Source organism: Apiospora marii (genome assembly GCF_038362585.1).
Source record: "Apiospora marii strain CBS 49790 chromosome Unknown utg000011l_segment0_segment0, whole genome shotgun sequence".
NCBI lineage: Eukaryota > Fungi > Ascomycota > Sordariomycetes > Amphisphaeriales > Apiosporaceae > Apiospora > Apiospora marii.
Window position 1 is genome coordinate 3,949,882 of NW_027117382.1, and position 17,007 is coordinate 3,966,888.

Below are 17,007 nucleotides of genomic sequence, written 5' to 3' on the forward strand. Positions count from 1 at the left end.
TGCATAACTAATAGATTTGGCATGGGGCGAAGTCAGGCTACAGCATCGTCATGCGATGTCGCCCATTTTCCCCAAAGACGTAGACCTAGCGGGAAGTTGTGTCCCTATTTTGAGCGCTGTAGAAAGAAATGGGATCAGCTTTCAAACTGACGTAATTGAGAGCGCTTCTGGTTGGCATCGTGAAAAAGACATAACGATGGGGTATGGGTTTGACTAGGGTTAGATGCATCAATATAGTTCGTACGACCGTTAGGGAGTAACCTTCCTACTTCTAGTTTTCACAATGCTAATACATGTATATGATCGGCCGACCGTGCTCCAAATCTTTAGTCCCCTTGGGAGGTGGGGTTTAATTGATGGATGGTATTGTGAAATTGCCGTAGGAAAGGTTCTAAATGCCATAGTTAATGCATGCATATGTTTCCAGCTTAGTTCAGGGGTCCTGAGGGAACCAATACCAGGTTCCTGCAGACCAGGACATGGAAAATACCATTTTGGCCGTGTTAGACAACCCAGGAGAGCCATGGGATTCCTCAAACGGAACTGGTGATAAGCCACCAGAACTCATATGACGTAACTATGCTTCTTACTCCAGGAACCATGCCAAAACCAATGAATAGCATTCTGGCAGACTGAGCTCTCTGTATGTTAATGGTGAGCATGTGTAAAAACCTTGGATCTGGTTTGTGCTGATGACCATGGCTAGTGGGCATATGGACTATTCTAGACTTGCGTATTTTGGAAGATGTCGGTTGAACAACGATTGATGTGACGTAGGTCCCTCTGTTACTGCGCCGGATGTGCCATATTTTTCAGAGGGGGGAGCATGTGGTGGCGCGTTCTCTCGAAAGGATGAGAATCCAAGCGCGCTCCGGGGAGTATTCTCCCTTGAGTGCGAATACGCTGCTTGCCGTATAATACTTTTAGCAGATTATTAACAAGACCGTGTGTACCGGAACAGGGTCTACTTGACCAATTATTTACCACATCGAGTGGGATAAACGTTTTAAACGTTACTCGGATTGTATTGAAACACCCCTTGTCAGTCCAGTACGGTCTTTTTCGGTGCAAGCAGCGCATTCGCTCTTAAGGGGATACTCTGATTTGACACACGGGTGGTCGGTTGCTGACTTACTGTGGCAGACTTCAGAACGGTCTCGACTTCCATGGCCAAAGACGACGTTGGCTTGGCACCGACATATTGCGTCACTCGACCCGTTCGTTTGCTTCTGCGCCAAAACAACATCAAATCCGAGAAACGATATTGCATCTGTACCAATTGTCGCTGATCCGACAATTGGAAGGCAACCTCAGCCTTGAAGTGAATTCATCTATATAATGGCCCAGTAGATCGGTCGAAGAAGTCTCACATCTTCTCGTCCATTCATCGTTCTTTCATTCGATTTTGGCTTTCGAGTCCACCAGTACTTCTGCAGGAACTCACACCCTTGCTACTTTAATATTGCGTCCCGAGTCCCTCACCCCTCCAGATCGGATAACTAGTGAAGTCCACTTTCAATGAATTCAACGCCCGATCTACCAAGTCCAGCCAGTTATGCTTCCAGTAAGGGATCTGGGCAGCCTAAAGAGCATTGGCATGGGTTTGACGGTACGCTTTGCCTATCACACCCTTCAAATGCCTACCTAACTGACAACGATACAAGGTACCTGGGGCGGCGGATTGGGCACCTCACGGAGCACAGTGGTCACTGTGCTTTTGGAGTTGGTGGCCCGAAACGACAATGTCTTCGCGACGTCTATGCCAGGTGTCGGCTCGGACATCAGTTTGACCGATCGCTTTATTGGAGGTGAGTTGCTTAGCATCGTTCTACCTGTATCTAACCTTCATACACACCTACTGACTGATTGGCACAGGATTGAGCGGGTGGGGCACTTTGCCAAATATCATCAACACTTTCCGTAAGGCGCCTCACAAGTCTGAATCTATGAGAGATGTTAACCCTTGACAGGGATCTTGGCGAGGAACTACTCACCCAATGATAAAATCATATTGGTTGGATATTCCCGAGGTATCATTCATTCTTACCTGGTTGGTCAATTCACACGCGCTGACTCTCTCGCAGGCGCCTGGGCCGCTCGGTATCTTGCAAAGCTCATTGAGGTGGTGGGGTTGCCAGAAAGAGGCGATGGCAAGTTGTATAAGCGTCTCTACAATGTCTGCCGCAAGGACTCGATCATCACTCATGAGGTCGCGCAAGAGCTTCTTGATGGTTACAATTGTAGGTCGCTTCCTTCATGTTGTTCTCTTGCCATGATCCTAATAGTAACTGACTATCTCGCGTAGGTCACAAAGGCGTTAAGATTGACGCCCTTTGCTGCTTCGACACCGTGGGCTCGCTCGGGATACCTCTGACTGGCGTGGCGAAACCACTCGCAATCTTCCGTGCCAGAAAACAAAGACAAGACGATGTCATCTACGAAGTCCCATCTAGTAAGACAAGCCACTTCCACAATCAAAGTCATCTCCCAATATCCCATCTTCTCTTTGGTGAGGCTCGAGCACAATATTCTGTTTTCGTCATCATGTGACCCACCCTGCAAAGAGTTGGCTAACTAACAGTATCTCAGATGTAAGATATGCTTTCCACTGCGTTTCACTACATGAAACGCGAGAGCCTTACCGCTTAAGCCTCATGAATGGACCTGCTGTTCATCAAGTAGCATTCCCCGGAAGCCATGGGAACCTTGGCTGGATGGAAGAAGGCGAGGGGCTGGTTCACGGACCGCTTGCTTGGATGATCCAACAGCTTCATTCACACCTGGGCACCCAGTTTAAAGAGGAACGTCTGGAGGAGCGCTTTCCAAAGTATACCCAGATGCAATCCAATGCGATCCAAGCCGTCACGTCATTGAATCTCACCGGAAAAGACACCAAGGGAAAGAATATTGAAGTATCATCAAGAGATACATCGCCCAGCTCGATTGTTGCGACCGGTCACTGGCACGACGGAAACATCAAGCTGGCACATTCTGGCGTTTTGGCCATCATCGGCAAGAAAATCCGGGACCCTGGACATCTCAGCTCGGCTGAGGGCGCAGCGGGCCTCGAAATTCACATCGGCGCTCGTCTTCGCAACCGGAGGGACGGTTCAAACGCGGTTCCAAAATATGCCTTGAACGCGCCAGCTGAGGGCCGATTGCATTGGGAGCGCCGCACCGATTCTAGCACCACTCTCGAGTTGGCTAGACGCATCGAAGAAGCTGAGGTAGGCGCTTTGGAGGCTCGGCTTTTGGGTCTTCCTGCCGGGATAGTGGCGAAGCAATGCCGCAAGCCACACTGCAAGCACCCCCAACTTTCATGACTTTACCTAATGTACCCTGATGGATGCTTATATAGTTATTTCTCTTTTGGCTTTTTGGATTGGCAGGTTTTTGAGATACCCCCAAGCCCCTGGTTATATACATCACTCCTGCATTTAGCGCAGTTCTTGATGACTAGATAGTGCTGGGTAATAATTCCCTAATGGCATGGCAGGACTACGACGATACTTGATTTCTTATATACTTTCCTACCTCGTATTGCAGTCAACCTTTGACAATTCGAACAGCAGCGATTTCATGCAGTATGCGAGGTGAAAACGAGCTTAATTTCTAAACCTTAAATCGAAATTAACTGTCTCTTATCTTTGTATATAAAGAATCTAGATACAGATGTCTTCAAACTACTGTTATGATGTTTTCCTAATATATCGTTGCGTGCTAATTGAGATTAAAGAATAAAATCTTATAGGAGTTGATAGCGGTATTAGGGAAATGGAATGCAGGGCAAGCGCTACGCAATCAAGTAAACGATGCACCCCAATGAGGGCTCTATGATCGTCCATTTGCACAATACCTGCTAGGACCCAGAGTGGGTTCTTGGGGAGCCGACGGAAACAAACTGCCCTTGTTAGGGGCAGTGCAGTGACTACTGCCGACTGAAAAGTACTAAATAAATAGCAATGGTAAAGTAGCTAGGTAGCTGCTAGCCAGCAATTGCTCTCTGGCGACGGAATGGCAGTACCCCATAGCCGGTCTCCAATATGGTAAGGAAGAATCCGTAAACTTTCAAGCTATTACTTCCAATTGTCGACCTCTTTCGAGGGAGATCCGTCATGATCGCATGCAGCCTGGATTCTTGCACTACTTTCCCTAGTCGGGAAGACTTTGCTGATGGTGATGTCTCTCGTCACGGGGTCGAGTTTATTCTCACAGGCATTACCGCCATCCAAGCTAGGGCTACCAGTCGCTTCTTGGAGAATGCCCTTTGGCAGCTTCTTCGGCCATCCTTTCATTATACTTTGACTTGACTTTTGTGGTTTCGAGTAACCACAGTACCTCTGTTTCTCCGAAATGAGCTGGCGAAGGTTTTGGGAACTACATGAAGCTTGGCCTAGATGGTAACGAAGAGATGCTCAGCCCCTCCGCGGCCCACAATCGCTTTCCCGAGCTTCGCGACACCGTGTTGACGGACGTGGACGATATCTTGTGGAACCCCGAAAGCGGCTGGGCCGAGGCGCGCGAGGTGCTGGCGGCCGTTGTCAAAGCCGCCGTGGACGAGGGCGTCCGATCTACAAAGGCGCCTTGACTAGTCTATTAATAGACGCGGAGCGTCGTTGCCCAGACGTACAAGTCGTGAATGCAGAAGTAGCGAGTGAACTCAACGCCCGTCAGGCCGTACTCTGCACTGGCGCGTATACGGCGAAGCTCTCGGCTGACACGGCCCCGGACTAGGGCGAGCTCCAATAGACAACATGCCTGTCCTGATGCTCAGCAATCGGCATACCCGTGGTAAAGTGGTGTTTGGGGTGAGGTCCATAACCTGGGGCTGACTTCATGTCACAAGGCGCGGTGCTGCCGTTCTGGAACAACATGTTGAAAATGAGCTGCGAGGTCCCTTTCACGAACAAGACGTTTCATGAGGGTCTAGGAAAGAAGATATCGATACCGCCGCCGAGTCTCTCGCAGAGCTTTTTCGGTCAAGATGTTTCCCAGGGGTTGAAAGGAGAAGCGCAGCATGTAATCAAGAGCGCATGGGGCAACTATCTGGAGGACTTGAGTATGGGCTCGTACAGGATTTGGTGGTAAGCAGAATGCCGCGCCCAAGCAATCCTAATCCACTCGAACTGCTCACTGGCCGGCCCCGTGATGGTTGAACGGCGATTCCGTGAGTCCCGACCAGGACTGGGACATTGACGCGCATCCACACTGCGAGAGGCTTTTCATCGCCTCCGCGGGATCCTTCATACCTGTAAGTTCCTGCCTAACCTGGGCAGGTACGTCGTCCAGAGAGTCCCGGGAGAGCTCGAAGACGGCTGGGTCAATAAATGGGCGTGAGATCGCCCGAATGGCAAATTTCCGGCATGTATAACCTTGCGCGAGATTTCAGGAACATAGATTCGTTCAAGGGATGGCAGCGATAGGTTCGGGTGTGATGAGTATCGGAGGCTGCCGAAGGATTAAGTATCGACGCCTGCTGCCCAACGCCTGCTGCAGATCATCGCGCATTGCCGAGGGGATATACAGGACAATCAATGCGTATTGAAAGACGTCAATGATACCAGCAGCGACGGGAAAGCAGTGAAGATTGGCAATTGACGTAAAACTTCAAGCTCTAAGATGATGCAACACAATGCTTCATTCGACACAGGCCTACTAGCCTAACTTTGAAACCAACAACTCCTTGACGAGTGGGAAGCAAAAGCGACGAGGCCGGATTCCCCGGGCTGGCGGTACCAGTTGCCAAAGAAGAAGACACGTTCTCAATTGACTGTCCGAAAACCATCGTAATACGAGCCGCGAAGGATCGGGAGGTGGATCACGATATACTCCAGACCCGCGACAGCTCCGTGCCGCTAGGCCTATCTACGGCAATTGTAGGCGTTGGCGTAGGCACCGTCATCAGTGGGGGATTTGCTGGCGTAGCGCAGTGGAGGTACTGTAGCTAATCACGGACCACGGTTGGGGGGACTGGCAACCCCTCCCCCTCCAGCCTTCTTTGGCATTGGGAGCCCCCATACGTTTGTGCAGTTAATCCCGCTCCTGGCCGTCATATGGGCTACAAACTTACTCGCCATTACTTAATCTACTCATTTATCCGCCTTTGGCACTGCTTTCTTAGTGTCGATTATACTCGCTAGCTGTCTCGGAAGTGCCTCCCTGATTGGTGCGGTTAAAGAGCTTCCTAACCCACCGCTGAGGCGTTACTGGCTTGCTGGCGAGTCGGCAGCTTTGCAGTCCCACTAACCCGGATACACTCCGCAGCTGTCTCTTTTATCCGTCATGTCAGTGGCCAAGCTGCCAGGGCTGGCACTGGGCGAGCTTGTTTCTATCGCTCGATCTCGCATTGAGAAGGCAAAAGGAGCTGCAAAAGGTGGAGATGGACTGGAATCCGGTAGAACGATTAATGGCATGTATGTCAGGGGCCCACATAGTATCCCCCTCTCAATGACACCACTGCGTCATGCCTCTCTTGATGTAATGAAGTGGGCAACCTGAACCACCTGTCTAGGTAGATAGATAAATAGATTCCACGCTGACCTTCCGAATTGAACTCGTTTTCTCTTTTTGTTTCCCCAATTACTTTGATACCCCCCAAAAACTCCATTCAAAATGTCGCAACACAACCAGCACACCAAGAAGACCTACACCCTGTCGACGGGTGACAAGATGCCCGCCATCGGCCTGGGCACTTGGCAGTCGGGCAAGGGCCAGGTCGGCGAGGCCGTCAAGGCCGCCATCGGCGCCGGCTACCGCTACATCGACACGGCGCTGGCCTACGGCAACGAGGCCGAGGTCGGCGAGGGCGTCCGGGCCGCCGGCGTGCCCCGCGAGCAGCTCTGGATCACCACCAAGCTCGACAACCCCTGGCACAAGCACGTCCAGGAGGGCATCGACACCTCCCTCAAGAACCTGGGTATGGACTACGTCGACCTCTACCTGATGCACTGGCCCTGCCCCCTCGACCGCGAGAACCCCGAGAAGGTCTACGAGGACTGGACCTTCATCGACACCTGGCGCGAGATGCAGAAGCTGGTCGGCACCGGCAAGGTGCGGAACATTGGTGTCTCTAACTTCGACATCACCAACCTGGAGAAGCTCCTGAATGACCCCAGCTGCAAGGTAAGGACCCCGCTCTATCAATTCCACTAGTGGTCGTAGACTAATCCTCGTAACAACAGATCAAGCCGGCCGTCAACCAGATCGAGCTGCACCCCAACAACCCCTCCAAGTCGCTCGTCCGCTACTGCGGCGAGAAGGGCATCCACTGCACCGGCTACTCGTGCCTGGGCAGCACCGACTCGCCCCTCTACAAGGACGCGACGCTGCTCAAGCTGGCCGAGGCCAAGGGCAAGACGCCGCAGCAGTGCCTGCTGCAGTGGGGCATCCAGAACGGCTGGGACGTCATCCCCAAGAGCGTCACCAAGGAGCGCATCGAGGCCAATTTCGACCTCGACGGCTGGTGGCTCACCGACGAGGAGGTCGAGCAGCTCGACAACCTCAAGGACCGCTTCAAGGTCTGCGGCGACGACTGGCTGCCCATCACCATCTTCCACGGCGACCACGAGTAAGATGGTAGATGCTGCGCAAAACCAAAAGTAAAAAATTAATTGTTAGAGGGCCAAGGATATAGAAGGGCGGTTTGGATGCATATAGACATACTAGATGGCCCGCAATAGACTTGTTCCTGATTCACCTACTCAACCTCTCCCTTCGCGACCGGTGCGTGCATTACAGCTTTCGCGTCACGAGTCATCCCATTTGATGCTTGCAATGTAATGTTACAGTAGTCGTGATTATAATTTCGCTTTGTTATTCTCTTCATCCAAAACCACCCTTATCGCTTCCCGCAATTTCGCCGCCAACGCCGCGCCCTCGTCGTCGTCCAGCTCGCTCCGGACGCCGCGCCCAAACATGGTGAAGCTCTCGCGCAGCTTGCCGCTGGCGCGTATTTCCGGTCTGGGGATCAGGTGGTAGTGGACGTGGTTGACGACCTGCGCCGCCGCCGCGCCGTTGTTCTGGACCACGTTCCAGTCGTTGACGCCCGTCGTCTGGACGAGGGCCTTGGAGAGCAGTCTTAAATAGCGGCCTAGCTCGGCGGCCTCGCTGACATTGACGTCGGTGAGCTTGGGCGCGTGCCGCCGCGGGCAGAGGAGGAGGTGTCCCGCGGATAGGGGTAGGATGTCGAGGAAGGCGAGCAGCGTCGGCGTCGAGAGCACGACGAAGGACGCGGGCGCGGCTTTGTCCGGGTCGAGGAGCGAAGACTCGGGGCCCGGCGGTGCGGTCGGATCGTAGGGCGGGTAGGTGGTGGCTATTGCGCAGAAGGGACACGGATCGGCTGCCGGCAGGACGGTGGGATCGAAAGACTGGTCTGGGTCGACCATGGTTGGAAGGTTAGGTATTGGGTGGGCGTCTTTGACCCGGATATTCGGTTACACAGGAATAGATGCAAGTAAGGGGCGCTGCAAGATGGGAAAGCTTGTTTGGGGTGCAAATAGGATGATCTTGTAGCGTATGCTGGAACAGAACAAAAGACAAGTTTTGAACAGAGACTACGACACAGGCGCATATGATACAACAGCAAGCTACAGTTATAAGAAACAAGACCTCTTGAGTCTATGTTATTAGTACGAGACGTTGAGACATTACAAGCCAAAAGCTAAACCCTGGATATGGCAAGTTCCAAGCCGTTAACGGTCCCGTCCGGTCGCATTCCAGCATCAATATGCCGAGGCTTAATTGAGTTGCTGACGTAACTGCAATTGGCCGACTCATTCCACTGACAACTGGGCCAATTGTGCCCCCTTGCACCGCCTTTTTTCTTTGAGCCTATCGATCCCGCCTTTCCGCCTTCCGCTACGCCAAAGACAGACGGTCGGCATTCCCATTTTAGCAATCAGAGACAGTCTCGACCCATCTCGAAAAACTCACCACCACCACGCCCCCCTGCGCAGTCAAACCAACAGGACATTCTTTTCTGGACGACTTCCTCCTACCGCCTCACGCGAAAAACCCATAGCAACCGAAAAAGATGTCGAGCCAACGCGAAGCCTACCAGATCCCCACCGGCCAGCAGTCGCCCGCCGCCGGCATGGCCATGCGCAGCGTCGTCAACACCTCAAGCGCGGCCAACGACGAGGGCCTGCCCATGCGCTACATCTGCGGCGACTGCGGCACCACCTTCCCCCTGAAGCGCGCCGACACCATCCGCTGCGTCGAGTGCGGATGCCGCGTCCTGTACAAGGAGCGCACCAAGAGGTACGTTTCTCCCCATGGCACGCACGCCACATGCGAAAAGGAGGAAGAGAAATTCACGGGGAGAGGGTTATCAAAGGACCAGCAGTCAGTCTTGAGGGCAATTATACTGACTTTGTCACTACAGAATGGTGCAGTTCGAGGCGCGATAGAGAAAGAAAACCCCTGCAAAATACAGCTACAAATTCACCGATACGGCAACCCGGCGTCTACGCGCGACGATGATATGATAGATGGCAGGAGCTGCTGCGATAGACTAGGCAGTAATCGTTTAAAAGACTGGATTCATGGGCAGATGCAAAGCACAAAATCTTGGGCAGTCTTGGGGAGTTTAGGAGTTCATTAGGGACATTATTCATCAGTGCCCTCTGAATCAGATTTGGTATTCCTTTGCGCCAGTTTCCTTCCCTATAAAAAATGCTCCAAAATGCGTTATCTATGCGTACATCTCCTATGTAGAGACTATTGCCCCTTTCGCTGCGTGTGGATGTACTTTGCGAAACTAGCATCGGCCATGGTCGATTCCTCCTCTCCTTGCATGGCCGCCTCGTACCGCGCCTGCAGGCCCTCGCGATCCATCTCGTCATCGTCGGCGTAGTTGTCGTCGAAGTCCTCTCCGTCGCTGATAACATCAAGATCGTCGTCGTCGTCGGTGGGCGGCTTGACGCCCGGCGTGGAACTGCTCGCCGTGGCCATGGACATGCCCTTCATCATCTTGTCGAGCTCCTTCTCGCGCGCCACGCGCTTGTTCTCCTCGCGCTCGTTCCGCTTGCGCTCCAGCTCGGGCTGGTAGTCTCGCTTGAACTCCTCCGACTTCTCCTTGACGGCGGCGAAGAACTCGTCGACGCCCTGGCCGGTCATGGACGATACGCCCACCACGCTCAAGTGGGCGTAGAACTCCTCGAGCATCAGACTCATCGAGTTGAGCAGACTGCTCATGTAGCCGCTGCCTCCGCCCTCCCCCTCGACGCCGCCGAATGCGTTGCCGCTCTCGTCATTCTGCAGAGCTTCTTGGAAGGCCTCGTAGTCCGTCATCCACTCCTTGGCGAACGAAGGATCCTTCACGTCGGCCTTGTTGAAGACTAATATCATGGGCAGCTTCGTCTTGTAGAGGATGGAGCAGGCGTAGAGCATGTTGGACATGAAGGTGCTGGTCGAGGCGGTTCGTGGGGTATCAATAACGTAGGCGATGACAGTCGGGAAAGATGATGCCAGAGATTCGAGAAGAATTTGACCAGACGCTGACCATACAAAAACTTCGATTTGACCGGCTGTAGCAGCAATGGTTAGTCGCATCATTACACCTATCATGCCTCGATAGAATCCTCACGTGTGTCAACCAAGATGTTCTTGATTGGTGCCTTGTTCTCCTCGGACGGCGTTGCGCGCTTCTCCAACAATCCCACGATCTGATCGACCTTGGTCGAGAACAGGTTCAGACTCGTCAGGATACCGCCGTTGGGCCCCAAGTTGTACTGCTTCATGACCTCCTTGTAGTTGACCGAGTCGCGGATATCGATGTTCGCTTCGAACGGCACGTTCAACACGGCGGGATCCAAGTTGATAACATATGGCGGCTCCTTCTGTCCGTGCAAGTGTGCGTTGATGCGCTGCATGAAGGTCGTCTTGCCTGATCCCGCCATGCCGACGCAGACGATCGCGGTCGGCTTGGTGCCAGTCGGTGCGGCCGTGGCCGCCTCGGCAGCTGATGTTGACTCTGCCATATCGGATAAAGGGTTGTCAAGAGTGAAACGCAAGACTGTTGAAGAGTATTGGGATATGCAAGTTGGGTCGGAAGTTACGGTATCGTTGCTCTTCTGGTTCCAGCGGATGGCGGGGTCTTTGCTAGACGAAAATTATTGCGGGGCTCGTTCAGGACGATCCGCGCGATGTTGGTGGGGTAGCTTTCAGAGCCAGGGGCTTTAATACGTCTCAAGGCCTGCTTGCATCTGGTTACATGCCAATGCTGATGACAGGCGCGCCTTTACTTCCGTCGGGCAAGAAACATAGTCACAAGGTAGACTGTATTTTTCACGAGCAATGAAAACCTCCCTTGTAACTATCTGGGCGTATTAATCAACATTGGCCCAAGGCTCAGTCAACACATGTTGGCGATGGACATTGTGAGGCGGAGGACAGGAGCAAACCCCAAACCAGCCGAAACCATATAGAATCATACCTGATGGCACTGCTGTGAATTTTATTGTCGCAATTGCAATTTTATGACCTTACGAGTATATGATAAGCAGAAGAAGAAGAACATGCAATACGAGAATGCGGCTGCATCCTTGTGTCTTCCCAGATTCGGGCTGCCCGTCCGTCAGCCTACGTGACCGTAACACTCTTAGCTTCGGGATTGGCCTATCAAATGTTCCAGGTGCGACGTCCTGAAACTTCCGCGTGGCGCAGAGGTTCAATCACACCGCCGACATTTAAGTCTTTTTAGCCCGTTTTCTAATCTCGACCTCCCTTCCTCATCCGCCCACAGCCCGATTGCACCATGAATGTCAACATCAACAAAGTGGTGAAGCCACTCGCCATACTCGGCGCCCTCTACGGCCTCCATATCACCTATGATCTTCTCCATGCCGTGATACCGTATTTGCGCCAGTCGAAGCTGGACAGGTACCTCGAGACCAAGGACGGCAAGGCGGCCTGGGCGCTTGTCACCGGCAGCAATAGCGGCATCGGCAAGGCCTTCGCAGACGAGCTGGCCGCGCGCGGCTTCAACGTCGTGCTGCTGGGCCGGAGCAAGGAGAAGCTCAAGGCGACGCGGAACGAGCTCAAGGCCAAGCACCCGACGCGCAAGTTCCGCGTCATCGTCACGCTGCCGGCGCACTGCACCGAGCCCAACAAGTGCTCGTTCCGGGACATCGCCCGGGACGTCGAGGACATCAACCTCAACGTCCTGGTCAACAACCTGGGCGGCGGCATGCCGCGCGCCGAGTTCGGCACCATCGACTACTACAGCACCGCCGAGCTCGCCGAGCACATCAACGTCATGGCCACCTTCCCCACCCTGCTGACCGGCGCCCTCTTCCCGGCCCTGCTGCGCGGCGGGCCCGGGCTCGTCATCAACATGGGCTCCTTCGCCGACGAGGGCGTGCCCTACCTGCCCACCTACGGCCCCACCAAGGCGTTTCTGATGACCTCGTCCAAGGAGCTCGCGCGCGAGTCCAAGTGCGAGGGCCGGGATGTGGAGATCCTCGGTCTCCGGGTGGGGCTCGTCAGCGGTACGGAGCTGAACAAGAAGGCGCCCAGTCTCTTTGAGCCCCATGCCACCGACTTTGTGAAGTCGGCGCTGGCCCGGGTTGGGTGCGGCAGGATGATCGTTGGTGCTTATTTGCCGCATGCACTGCAAATGGGCGTTATGGGACTTGTTCCCGATTTCATTAAGGAGATGGCGATCTCCTGGGAGATCTCAAGGCGTTACAGGGCGGAGCGGGAAGGCATGGCGAAGCAACAATGAGTTTGCAAAACAAGATATGACGGAAATACCAATTCAAGCAAACCAAGCATACGACATAAGTTCTATGGTGTTTTGTAAATAAGGGGTTAGTCTTCAACTGCATAATTCGGGCTGCCAAAGTAGAACAAGCCATTATGACAGTAAAAGGCAAGCGTACCGCAAAAGTTGTGCGCTGAGCAATGTTTGATACTGGAATTGAATAATGTCCAAACACAATCGACATGTTATTAACGTCTTAGGAATAGAGTCATGGGTCTCTAGCACAAGCCTTAGCATCGTCATACTGGAAAACATGCTCCAACACTACATCACAAACGTGAAGCATGGTATAAGCGTGATATAAAAGTCAATGAATTTCTTTTGGAGTTTCCGTGCCCGACAACTTCCGTGGCGCGTGATATGTGATTTTCTTTAAAGGAAAGAAGCCCGGTAGCTTAACGGTATGCATAGAGAGGGAGTTCATTTGGCATTATGTTTATCATGAATTCATCAGTCCGTAGTAGCCACGAGTAATTAAATGATTCATCGCATGTGTACCCTGCGACATCCTTTATAACTGTCATTACTTTGTACTCATGTATCCCATCAGTAAGCCTTCAAAATTCGGTATAAGTCCCTCTGAATTCTTCCTACAACCAAAACTTTCCCTCAACCAAGCTCATCCAAGCTCAACACAACCCGGACGCGTCTTCGCGTCAAACATCATCAAAGAGTCAAACATCCGCGCTCACATAAATCCATTTTTACTCCTCGAAGTACAAGCTTCTACCGGATAACCAGTGACACGACGCGCGACACTTCCACCTTAAGAGTGAAGAGCTTCTTTGCATCATGGCATCTGAAAAACGTATGCATACCCCTTCCCCAACCCTCAATACCGTCTGTACTCAACTGACTTTTTCTGTACACAGCTTACAGCCATCTGCGAATCCCCGATGGCGCAGCAATCGAGCTAAAGCCAGCCGGTGACAAGGGATGGGGAATGTTCGCCACTCGCGACATTTCTCGCAACGAGTGTATTTTAGAAGAGAAGCCACTGTTCTACTACTCCATCCACAACTTGCTTCACAACCCCGAGCCGGCCGATGAGCAGATTCTAAAGGCATTGGAAGAGCTTCCACATGAGGACCAGCTGCGATTCACTTCATTGCAATGGAACAGCTCACGACCTTTCACCAGCCTGGAAGATGTCTTCTTCATGAACCAACACATGCGCCCAGGAGAAGATGGAGACAAAGCAGCAGTTCTCCTGCTGATGTCTCGCTTCAACCACTCATGTGTACCAAATGCATTCACGCCGCACATCGGAGCCGTCCAGGGAACGGAGAGAACCGCCTCACATATGTTTGCTGCCGTGGATATTCCAGCTGGCGCGGAGATCACATTTGCATATTCGCAGGCTCTTTACTACCGTCCCCGCGCATCCCGCCAAAACATCCTTGCCGCAGGCGGGTTCGAGTGCCAGTGCCCGGCTTGCAGCCACGGGGAGAACGAGCAGCTCGTGAGCGATCTTCGGAGGACCATGTTACTGCGACTCCGGTCGCTGCTCAAGTTCGAGCCGACCTCCCTCGTTGTGGACCCTGAGCTCCGCCCGGCCGTAGAGCAACTCGAGATCCTTCACTCGTCGCGCTTTCTCTATCATTTGCTGATCCCTTGTTTCCTCGAAGCCGAGGGGGTTCTGGATGCCATCACGATGGATGCCATCTTTCGAGATCTGGAACTCTTCGCAGACTGGTTCATGGAGCTGTACAATGCCGCGGTAGCCAAGGGGGCACTGGAGCAGGAGACCTTGGTCGCAAAGGTGAACTTTGCCTGGAAGTTATGGGGCCGTACCGACGCCAGCGACCCTCTCATTGCTCACGAATTGCGACGACATGATGGCATGGAAGACCCGGAAGAGGAAGATTGCCATCCCTGGAGCGAATGCAACTGTGACACCTACTGGGATGGTCAGGAAGTCATAGCGCGCTACTCATCAGAAGTCGATTAGAGTCCCTTGGCGACAATGGATTTGGTGTCATTGAGTCTAGTTCCTGTATAAGTAGATATGCATACTTCTGAGAAATTCACTTTTGCTATTACTTCTGCAGACATGGTTTCTATATTCTACGTGAGGCTGATGTCTTTCATCTGGAGATCGAGGAACTTAAGGCTACCCAGGCGCAACTGGTGGAAGATGCGAACCGGCAGATCATGGGCCTTCTGGCAGAGCTGGACGCCAAAGAGAAGGTCACCCGGGAGCTTCGGCTCAGTCCAGGCAATCAGGAAGCCCCCGACAACGAGCACCAGATTCCCATGGAGAATATGCGCGACCGAACCAATGACGGCATTTCCGCAGAGACCCAAGAGACCTATCGGATGATCGTGATTATGGAGGCAGCTAAAAATAGAAGTGGCAAGTAACCTGCAAAGTGAATAGTAAATAACTATTAGCTATCTTTCTTACCTGGATAACACCTCTAAGCTTATCGAGCTGTGGTACCTAAGGTACCTTTCCCATTGAATGTATTCACTGTTTTCTTTTTCCCTATAAAGCCATGCGTACTTGATTCATCTCCTGCAACCTTTTTCTGAGACGCAACATCCCTTCTACAGCTAACGTCTACAAAACACGACAAGCTGTCACAAGAACTGGCACAGTTATCAGAAGGTTTGAATCTCTTTCGCGAATCTGATTAGACATAACTAGTCACGATGGAGGAAAATCACCGTATGTTTCCCTGCTCAAATAAAGAACGTGCGCCATCACTCGAAGGCACACTCACTAACTACCATTTTCAAAGCCTACCGGAACCTGAAGATCCCCGAGGATGCAGCGTTCGAGCTGAAGCCAGCCCCCGGCAAAGGTTGGGGCATGTTTGCCACCCGCCACATCGAGGCGAACCATTTCATCCTGATTGAGATGCCTCTCTTCGTCATCCAGGACGTCAGCGAGACACGCCCGCTCGAAATGGAAATCCAAGAGGCCATCGACGGGTTGGATGATGAGGACATAGATCAGTTCCTCTCGTTGCGTTATAACAGCTTCGAGCACTTTAATACCCTGGAAGCCGCGTTCCGCTTCAACAAATTCACACAAGATGGCACCGACTACCCTGACGACGAGGCGCTGCTTCTTCTCATGGCGCGCTTCAACCACTCCTGCAGCCCCAACGCCATGATTCCGAGCACACACAGGATCCCGGACTTGGACCCGGAGTCCACCGCACTCATCTCCACCAAAGACATCCCGGCGGGCACAGAAATTACCTTCTCCTACCTGCCGGTGGTGAACTTCCTTACCCGAAACGAGCGACCCCTCGTCCTGGGCCTCGATTGCCAGTGCGAGCCCTGTCAGGAGAACGACCCGGACAAGACTCGATTGAGCGACCAGCGTCGAATGTTGCTGCGCGGTTTAGATGCCATCGTGAACATGGGCATGTCAGATGGTGTGGAGCAAGCCATAGACCCCGAGGCGAATCCGACGATACGTGACGAAGGCCTCCGCGCTGCGGCCAAGAGATGTAACATAATGCACTCCACACGCTTCATCTGCTATGTGGTGATGGCATGTCTCTTGGAAGCAGAGGGCCTTCTGGGTGGCCTGGATGCGGGCACATTCTACGAAAACCTCACAAACTTTGCGAGGTGGTTCAAGTCACCCAGAAATGCTCAGATAGCGGCCTTAGCGATAGAGCAAGACACATGGGTCGACAGATTCCATGTGGCATGTCACCTCTGGAACCGTGCAGACGATAATGACACCTACAATGCCAGCTTTGTCCGCGGTCAGCTTGGAGTGGAGGAAGCAGGGGACTCAAATGAAATTTGGCATGGCGATTCGGTCATTGCACCAATCATTGAAGAGGCCGATTAAGCAGAGATCTTGACCAACCAGAAGACCAGGTTTCTCTAGCATGGAACAAAGCAATGTACGATAGGCACTCTCTGAAGAAACGAGTGCGGTTTGGTCAGCTCTTGGGAAGATTAGGAGCTAAAGTAATACTGAATTATTCACTTCATTCTGATCTTGTATGCCATCTCATGTGCAATGTTTATATTTCGTTTGTTTCGGATACCACTACAACCACTGCTCTCTTTTCCAGTCCGAAATGGCATATCTTAGTAAGAAGATACTCCGGACCAACCAGTCTAGGCTACAGCTACGCCTTAATGGGATGGGTTGTATATCTTGGCGTAATCCCGGCCCATGCAGTACCACGTCAGGCCATGTGTGACTGGACGAGAATGGGCTGCGCCGCAGTCGCAAATTGCTTGATGCTTGGCAATAGAGAGGCCTCACA

The 17,007-nt window shown here is 52.6% G+C and overlaps 9 protein-coding genes across 9 annotated transcripts; 7 read left to right on the forward strand and 2 right to left on the reverse strand.

The window, feature by feature from the left end:
• Positions 1 to 1,518: 1,518 nt before the first annotated feature.
• On the forward strand, positions 1,519 to 3,323 carry PG985_014385 (uncharacterized protein; the record flags this gene model as incomplete). Its single annotated transcript, XM_066834151.1, has 6 exons — positions 1,519 to 1,609; positions 1,665 to 1,808; positions 1,876 to 1,920; positions 2,085 to 2,240; positions 2,306 to 2,452; positions 2,590 to 3,323. The coding sequence occupies 6 exons, from the start codon at positions 1,519 to 1,521 to the stop codon at positions 3,321 to 3,323; spliced, it is 1,317 nt and encodes a 438-aa protein (XP_066678891.1).
• A 1,058-nt stretch (positions 3,324 to 4,381) lies between these two features.
• On the forward strand, positions 4,382 to 4,588 carry PG985_014386 (sarcosine oxidase; the record flags this gene model as incomplete). The annotated part of the gene is made up of 1 exon (XM_066834152.1): positions 4,382 to 4,588. One exon carries the CDS (start codon positions 4,382 to 4,384, stop codon positions 4,586 to 4,588), a length of 207 nt encoding a protein of 68 aa, XP_066678892.1.
• A 2,024-nt stretch (positions 4,589 to 6,612) lies between these two features.
• On the forward strand, positions 6,613 to 7,571 carry PG985_014387 (putative glycerol dehydrogenase Gcy1; the record flags this gene model as incomplete). The annotated part of the gene is made up of 2 exons (XM_066834153.1): positions 6,613 to 7,122; positions 7,182 to 7,571. The coding sequence occupies 2 exons, from the start codon at positions 6,613 to 6,615 to the stop codon at positions 7,569 to 7,571; spliced, it is 900 nt and encodes a 299-aa protein (XP_066678893.1).
• A 225-nt stretch (positions 7,572 to 7,796) lies between these two features.
• Positions 7,797 to 8,384, reverse strand: PG985_014388 (uncharacterized protein; the record flags this gene model as incomplete). Its single annotated transcript, XM_066834154.1, has 1 exon — positions 7,797 to 8,384. One exon carries the CDS (start codon positions 8,382 to 8,384, stop codon positions 7,797 to 7,799), a length of 588 nt encoding a protein of 195 aa, XP_066678894.1.
• A 647-nt stretch (positions 8,385 to 9,031) lies between these two features.
• On the forward strand, positions 9,032 to 9,407 carry PG985_014389 (metallothionein-I transcription activator; the record flags this gene model as incomplete). Its single annotated transcript, XM_066834155.1, has 2 exons — positions 9,032 to 9,258; positions 9,383 to 9,407. 2 exons carry the CDS (start codon positions 9,032 to 9,034, stop codon positions 9,405 to 9,407), a joined length of 252 nt encoding a protein of 83 aa, XP_066678895.1.
• A 310-nt stretch (positions 9,408 to 9,717) lies between these two features.
• Positions 9,718 to 10,979, reverse strand: PG985_014390 (GPN-loop GTPase 1; the record flags this gene model as incomplete). Its single annotated transcript, XM_066834156.1, has 2 exons — positions 9,718 to 10,526; positions 10,586 to 10,979. 2 exons carry the CDS (start codon positions 10,977 to 10,979, stop codon positions 9,718 to 9,720), a joined length of 1,203 nt encoding a protein of 400 aa, XP_066678896.1.
• A 776-nt stretch (positions 10,980 to 11,755) lies between these two features.
• PG985_014391 (Very-long-chain 3-oxooacyl-coA reductase) lies at positions 11,756 to 12,724 on the forward strand (the record flags this gene model as incomplete). Its single annotated transcript, XM_066834157.1, has 1 exon — positions 11,756 to 12,724. The coding sequence occupies one exon, from the start codon at positions 11,756 to 11,758 to the stop codon at positions 12,722 to 12,724; it is 969 nt and encodes a 322-aa protein (XP_066678897.1).
• An 831-nt stretch (positions 12,725 to 13,555) lies between these two features.
• On the forward strand, positions 13,556 to 15,127 carry PG985_014392 (SET domain-containing protein; the record flags this gene model as incomplete). The annotated part of the gene is made up of 4 exons (XM_066834158.1): positions 13,556 to 13,571; positions 13,636 to 14,681; positions 14,755 to 14,765; positions 14,815 to 15,127. 4 exons carry the CDS (start codon positions 13,556 to 13,558, stop codon positions 15,125 to 15,127), a joined length of 1,386 nt encoding a protein of 461 aa, XP_066678898.1.
• A 291-nt stretch (positions 15,128 to 15,418) lies between these two features.
• Positions 15,419 to 16,580, forward strand: PG985_014393 (uncharacterized protein; the record flags this gene model as incomplete). Its single annotated transcript, XM_066834159.1, has 2 exons — positions 15,419 to 15,434; positions 15,508 to 16,580. 2 exons carry the CDS (start codon positions 15,419 to 15,421, stop codon positions 16,578 to 16,580), a joined length of 1,089 nt encoding a protein of 362 aa, XP_066678899.1.
• Positions 16,581 to 17,007: the final 427 nt, after the last annotated feature.